The sequence below is a fragment of the Polyodon spathula genome, chromosome 21 (assembly GCF_017654505.1).
Source record: "Polyodon spathula isolate WHYD16114869_AA chromosome 21, ASM1765450v1, whole genome shotgun sequence".
NCBI lineage: Eukaryota > Metazoa > Chordata > Actinopteri > Acipenseriformes > Polyodontidae > Polyodon > Polyodon spathula.
This window is the reverse complement of record NC_054554.1, coordinates 4477772-4485689: the sequence shown is the minus strand read 5'-3', so window position 1 is coordinate 4485689 and position 7918 is coordinate 4477772. Positions and strand designations below refer to the sequence as shown.

Below are 7918 nucleotides of genomic sequence, written 5' to 3'. Positions count from 1 at the left end.
TATAAAGGTCAGACTCTGTAACATGAACCAGCAGATCTCTTAAAGAAATGAATAGCAGCACTGTGGCAGGCTGGTGAGTGGATAGAGGCCCAGAGACAGTCTGGAGTTCAAAAAAATAACTATTTTATTAAAAAACACAAAAATGAAAGGGCACAAGGGCCAAAACAAAGCAATTTAAACACAATATAAACAAAATAAAGCAAAAATACATAATAAAGGTTTCCAGGCTGGGCAATGCCTTCACTGGATTCAAAAATCTCAAAAATCTCCCAAAACACCAAAACGCTTCCTCAGCTCCCTCCTCCCAAATGAAAAGCAGAGGCCTCCTTTTATGTCAGGTGGCTGGGCGCTGATTGATCGTTAAACTAATCATCTAATCAACCCCAGCCACCTGAACACAATGAACCAAGGCAGGTAGGGGAATTTAACCCCATCCCTGCCAATTTCTAAAGAGCAGAGCTGTGCTCTGCCACAAGCACACAAACAAAACTTAAAGGGACACCAAAATGCCTTGTCCTGGAGTTCCAACATTGCAGGTTCCAGGGAAAAGAAACTCTTTCGACCTCCAGCTGCGAATCCAAGCGACACTTGTTATCCTCACAGGAATGCATACCTCCAGGGACATAATGGAGCTCTGTATGTTTCATATTGTTTACTTGGAGCTTAATATTACGACCTTCCATTTTTTTAATAGTTTACAGATCTTTTTCAGAAAGTATTATGCACACTTATGTCTGCATGCATCAGTGATTCCTGTTACAATGTAGTCATTAGATTACAAACTACTGTTCAGATACAGCATCTAGACTACGAAGTGTAATATATTTTTTGATATCTGCTACTCTTCTTGCAAAAGTGTTGGCCAATAGCAGTGCAGAATTAATACATCACTCATGTCTTTAAATTGTGTGGGGGCCGGGGTTGCAGCATTCAATGTCAGATTGATGTAGTCTAACAACCCCTGTGATATCATAATTATATCAATCAGGCTGGGACTACAGAAGGACATCTGACAAGCAGAACTGGCTACAAACCAAAGAGAAGCAACAGCAGGCAGGTGGTATGTAGAGGCAGCAGCAGTAAGCCAAAACTGCTGACAGGCATCACAAAAATAAAAATTAAATATATTAAAATTATTGACTGGCATTTACATGTATACAAGGAAGTCTCCCTGGCTAAGGGTGTATGCCAAGAAATGAAACTTAAAAAATTCACAACTGTATTAATAACATTATATTGTCTGCAGTATGAAGCAGCAAATGTGGAAAATCATTTCGCCATGTTCAAACTTAGGCAGCTTTCAAAAAAATATTGGATCCTTGTTCTAATATTGTTGAAATTAATCCTGGCATAAGAGAAAAAAATGATGGTTTTAATCATGAAAAATAATCCAGTATGTCATTTTGCCTGTGTGTACCAATCAGGAATACACTGTAAACTTTGAAGCACTTCAAAATGTCTAGTTGTGGTAAAATAAAAAGTAACAAGGACAGCAAAAAGTTCAGTACTTGGAACTGGACACTTCCAAAAAAGGGTGTTAATATTAAGTGTTTTTAGTAGTGGAGGCACGTCAATGACCCAGCACACAAAAATAAATAAATAAAACTTATGCTGTTGAAGGCGCAACCCATTAGGCAAGTTGTTCAGCCACGCTCCTGTCGACAACCCTGTCAAACTCATTAATGCACCCAGCACCGGTCCTTGATTCTGAAGTGGTGAAGAATCCAGGGATTATATTATTAGCTGTTTATCAGTTAATGATGCATTGCAGTATCAGTCTGGTTAGCCAGCTATTAAAATCTTAATCACCTTAGGTCTCCATAAACCAAGTGACAGCAACAGCAAGTACTTCTGACATTTCATTAACTAAACTTCAGATCACAAATGTGGAACATACTATTTAATTAGGGCTTTTTTTTTTTTAAGCAATAAATCAACTCAACACTTTATCCCTACAATAGACAGGAGAAGCAATTGTAAATAATTGTGCGTGTTGAAGCATTGTTGGAGTTAAAATACTTATTTTTATTATCCAAAAGATTAGTTAAGATGGGCAAGAAATTCCATATCAAGGCGAGATTAATTTTTTTCTTCAAGTCCAAACTTTATTTCAGTGTAAAGCCAAATTATTAAATCTATACTAAAAACTCTAGTTGCATACATGTCTGGCACTGGAACCTCATTCCTAAAATAAATCCCAACAATTTAGTTATTTTAACCACAACATTCAGAAGAATATTCAGTTTTATTAAGTTATGTGCACAGCAATTAAACAAATCCAAACTAGAATGACCAAACTCTATTCAGATATAAATATCAGATTATATTGTTTGAGGAAAGGTGCAACAAGCACGAAAGACTGATTAAATCAATTGACACAAGAGTTTATCTGATGAGGTAAAATGTACATTTATTACTTACAATCTTAAAGTATATCCCAATGTACTGATACACATTAGGATCAACAGATGGCAAAATCAATTCAGTTCAAAAGAAGCCTTCCACAAAAGAATAGGCTACATGTATTAAGGGGGAAGGAAACAAGATAAAATTCCCCACTCTAACCAACAATAACTGTATCCTCATCAGGGAATTCATAAAATGGCACCTCCAGATTGGCAGGTGCTGGGCCCTTTCTTATTCTTCCAGATGAATCATAATGGGAGCCATGGCAGGGGCAATAGTAGCCACCATAATCACCTGCATTAGCAATGGGCACACAACCAAGGTGAGTACAGACGCCAAGCACAATCATCCACTTGGGTTTCTTAACTCTGTCCAAGTCATGCTGTGGGTCCCGCAGCTCAGCCATGTTCACACCTGCTTCCACCTCGATCTCCTTTGGGGTTCTGTGACGGACAAAGAGAGGCTTCCCTCTCCATTTGAAGGTCACGTTCTTGCCCTCTGGAATATCAGACAGTTTGATTTCAATTTGCGACAGTGCCAAGACGTCAGCAGAAGCACTCATAGTGGAGATGAACTGGGAGACCACAGTCTTGGCAGCATAGGCAGACACGACAACCGTTGCTCCAGTAAGCAGGTAGGAGAATCCCTTCCTACCGTCACTGCTATCCTGCGATGACTTGTTAGGATTCTGTACCTCAGGTCGTCTGTAATCGGAGAAATCGGGTACTCTGATGTCACTATGTGCAAAACGAACACTGGCAGCACCTTCAAATAAAATACAGAAATAAACACATTGCATTGGCTGAAATGTGTTAAAACACCCAACAGGCATAATCAGTGGATCGTCACATTAATGAGGCACTATATGCCCAGTATGCGGTGAAAAACTATTATTTTCTGTTAATGAAGTAACTGGAACAATTAAATCCCTTGAATAAATGCAGTTCTGTACCTACACATAACAACTTTACAGTATTTAGCCTGAATGAAATGTGAAAAAGTCAAGGTGCCTTAATCTATTTTTTTGGTTACTCAAAGAGGGTAAATCCCCACTAAATATACATAAACTAGCACATAATTTGTCTGAAACATACCACAGCTGGAACTACTTTGGGAAATTATAAACTTTCAATAACTGCTACAGAATGCTATACTATAACATTAAGCAGACAGCACTTTTTTCTCCACCCACCTAACACTTTCCTATTCCTAGAACTAAACGTTATGGAACTTGTAAGTATCCTATGTCTTGAACTACACAGAACTGCACATATGGCTAACAATGTTGCTCAAAATGTGGACACACTGGATTTGCATACTGTAACTTAACTTTAGCTATAGATATACCTGTGTTTAGGACACTGTGGGCTAATGTGTTTTGCAGGCAAGCTAGGTCGTCTCAACCTTGCCATCTACAGTGACCTTTCCAGGAAACTCAAACATTGTATTTCACGCTTCAGATGTATATTATTTAACGTACCTAATCGTGATTATACCAATTAAAATCTGTTAACTGTTTTTGTTATATTTTATTCTTATCTAGTTAACGGTAGTTTAAGTATTTGATCTTTATTATAGCTCAGTAATAGTGTCGACCTGTCGGTAGTAATGAAAAATACTGAAAATACGCTGTGTGCACGCACACACACACAGTAAATTACATTATTTAACATTTTAATCCATACTGATCTCGATTTCTATTTTAGCGCTGCATTATGTCTTTAATTCAAAATGTACTGCTCACAGTTATTACAATGTTCTTGCGAACTGAGGCCTAGTTTAGGCCTACATATGCAACTCACATTATTTAGCTATTAATTTTAACTTAAAATGCCTTACATAAAACGTAATGTTTACATGAATAATGTCAACAGTTGTAACATTAGGCTTTAAAATATTCTACAGATTGTGTGTCTTTGACTTTATTAGGGCCCAATTCTTAATCCCCGCTACTCAAGTGAAGTTAAGGCCAAAAACTCACCATTAATGCTGGCAGACACTGCTGGGCCGGTCTTCGGGCTTTGCCCGCTCAAGGACTCCCGGCAAAGGAAAGGTTTCTTCACGTCCGTCAGCACCTTTCCGGTATTAACAACCACTCCAGGGACAAGGGGTTTCAGCTGCCCGGCCACGACATATGAAGTGGCTTGCAGGTACGGGGAAAAAGCCCCAGAGCGAGCGGCTAGCGACAGCATGACAGCGGGATTAAAGATGCTCAACCTCGGTCACAGCGACCTTTACTGAACAGGCAAACTGAGAGACTTGCACCGTGCGTGCAACGTTTTTGACAAACGCCTTGCGTGGTGGCGTAATACACACGGAAGGGGTTGTAGCAGACTATAAAACTACAAAACTACAAAAAAAAAATAAAAAAAAAGACCATAAAGAAAGCTGCAATACATTTGTAAACTAGCTGTAAAGTTAAAACCAAATTAAACTGATTTAAACAGAAAATGACTTGCAGGGTTTGATTATATATATAAGTAAACAATATGCAAAATATAATAATAATATAATATAATAATATATATTATTTAGATAATATATATTATTAATACTATAATATATAATATATATAAATATATATTACACTACAGATGATGTCTACTTTTTGACCAGCAAGCAAGATGAATGCAGGCAAGCAAGATGAATCTAGCGTTAAACAACAGTAAATATATGAAAAGGCTGTGAAAGTGCTTTTAAAGTGTATTAATTAATAATCAAAATAAAAATAAAACAGTTAAGTAAACCTGTATTACATCTCACGCCTTTCTTTGCCTATAGTTTACCAATAGTGCTGTATTTGCACAATTTGCATTATACTGAATAACAAAACATAGCCTAAACAATGCAAAATCTGAAGGTTTTCTGCATAATAACTTGCCTAGTACTAATATGAGGTGCCATTCAGGAAAGAAGAAAAAAAACAATCATTCATTCACTGCCATATGCACCGGTTCTCTCACTTATGTATCGAAAAATAATTCTAAGCAGGCACAATTTAGACAGCCTCTAGTCCTGCTTTATTAGCACAATTTATCCTTCGTTTTATTTATTTATGTAGTGGGACATAGTGTAAAACTGAAATAAATATGTCACGATGATTAAAAGGCAATATGACTATATATATATATATTATTTTTATTATTTTCCCAGGCAAACATAATGGACATCGAAAGCCGGTGCACAAGCGAAAGGCCCACTTCGCGTTCGTGGTTGGCTGCAGGTTAACGCAGCAGAGTAGCAGAGATGATGTCAAATAAATAATGTAAACTGAGCAAATACTTTTCCAGACTTTAGCCAATATGGTTATGATTAGTACTGTTATTATCTTCATTATTAATATAACGTGCATGGCATTGGAACGGGTCTAAGGATGCAGTTTGTTAGTTGTTATTTGCGGCTCTAGTGGTCGAGACCTGACGTGCTGGATTGAGAAACCGGTGGTCGGGAATCGAATCGATGCTCCGGCTCCAATATTCTTTGTTCAGACATTAAACTGACAGGGATTTTCAAGAAATAACAATACAATCTACTACCGTAACAAATGCTGCCATACACACCAGTGAACATTAACGAAGTACTACTACTAGTACAGAGTGAATTTAATGGAAGGTAAACAAAATAAGCTCTATCACACTTGCACCCGTAGCCCAATCAGGTGCCCTGTATTATATACCTCCTATATTTTATGTACGCCAGGACAGTATAATAATAATAATAATAATAATAATAATAATAATAATAATAATAATAATAATAATAATAGGGCTAGTAATAATAATAATAATAATAATAATAATAATAATAATAATAATAATAATATGTATAGGGCAGGAGATCTAAAATAAATATCAACTTATTAATAATCTTTATATAGCGTATTTCATAGTGGATCGCCATCACAAAGCGCTTTACAGGATACAAGGCTAGGGTGTGTCAACTTTGCATCAGCTGCAGAGTCACTTAGAACAGCGTCGCACCCAAAAGGCAGAGCAGAAGGAGGTTAAATGACTTGATTAATCAGTGGTTGAGCTTGGATTTGAACTGGGAACTTTGTGGTTAAAAGGTAGTTTCTTTAACCACTGTACTACACAGCTTCTTAACAATGTCTTTAGCAGACTTCAGTCAATGCATAGGTTAGCAGATAATTCATGAAACGCGGAGCTGCTGAAGAAACAATTTATTAGTACTATTGTTAGAGTCAATTTATAGATCCTGCAAAACTGTTCCAAGGCCATGCACGTTATATTAATCATAACCATATTGGCAAAAGTTTGGAAAAGTCTTTGTTCAGTTTATGTGATTTATTTGAGAACTTCTCTGCTACCCTGCTGCATTAGCCTATAGCCGGCAGCAAACGTGGGGTGGGGCCTTTCACTTTAATTGTGAACCAAAACATATATCCCATTAAACCAATAGATATAACAGCCGACCAATACATATGCTACATTAAACCAATAGATATGCCAAAGAAATAAAATAAAGTTGTTTAAGTGCACCTGCATAAGGCTTAACGCCCCTGAGCAGAATCAATTAAGCTGTTCCGAAGATATGCCCAGTTAGGGTTCAGGAACATATTTATAAATTTACACTAAAAATGAAATAGAAGCACACAGTTTGTGGTCCTTGGGATAGACAGCTTGTGGACAGTCGTTTCTGCACTTGCTAAGTAAAAAGTCTATTAAACCAACTGAATGTTGTTCAGAATGGAAAAAGAGCTTGGTTACTATAAACCCAAGCCTTTCATCACTGAGTCAACGAGGTTTAGTGCCTGCCACCTTGAATATGACCATCGGCACTAGGTCTGAATGGGCTCATCTAAATAATGAAGACATTAACCTTGTGTTAAAAAAGACACAAATGTAAATTTGTTCCACCCCCCCCATTGGAATTTTAACATGAATTACATTCTGTGTAAGCTTGTGTTTTCAGATCTCATTTTGGGTCTATTAGGACGCTTTCAGATTTGCCCAGCTGCCTTCAGGTTTGGAATGCAGGATATTGCTATAATTTGCTTCTAGCTGATTGGTTGTGTTACAACAATTTCTTGAAACGTTAGTGGCACATATTTGCCTGTTATAGTTCTAGCCACATTTCCATCACTTTAGTGCCCTTTTAAAATATGATGACCCTCTTCATTGTATTCATCTAAATGTGAAAGGCTTGTCTTAACATGTGAGATTTTAACTAATAGTTTCCAAGATCGGTGGCTTGAACCCTGTGTGTGTTTTATATCCAGCTGGCAGCTGTGTCTCTGTACTTTCACCACTCTGATATCTTTAATGTAACCATTTTCTAAGAAAATTAGCCAATTCACTGTCAGAATGAAGAGATGATCTCACCTTTTCTGTAGATAATATGGCTTGATAGAATTTTTTTTCCCCCATGAAATTCTTTTGTGCACTAACAAGTAAGCTCTGATCTGTAAGTGAATTGGTTTAAGTTGGCTTATTAAGCCTGTCAGTCAATAACAACAGCTAATGGTTGTTTCTGCATTGAGAAGAAGGGTTGA

At 37.1% G+C, this 7918-nt stretch overlaps 1 protein-coding gene across 1 annotated transcript; it reads right to left on the bottom strand.

Annotated features, from left to right (window-relative positions):
- Positions 1 to 2079: 2079 nt before the first annotated feature.
- Positions 2080 to 4688, bottom strand: LOC121296589 (cytochrome b-c1 complex subunit Rieske, mitochondrial-like). The gene is made up of 2 exons (XM_041222300.1): positions 4388 to 4688; positions 2080 to 3171 (listed from the first exon to the last, which is right to left on the bottom strand). The coding sequence occupies exons 1-2, from the start codon at positions 4596 to 4598 to the stop codon at positions 2561 to 2563; spliced, it is 822 nt and encodes a 273-aa protein (XP_041078234.1). The 5' UTR covers positions 4599 to 4688; the 3' UTR covers positions 2080 to 2560.
- Positions 4689 to 7918: the final 3230 nt, after the last annotated feature.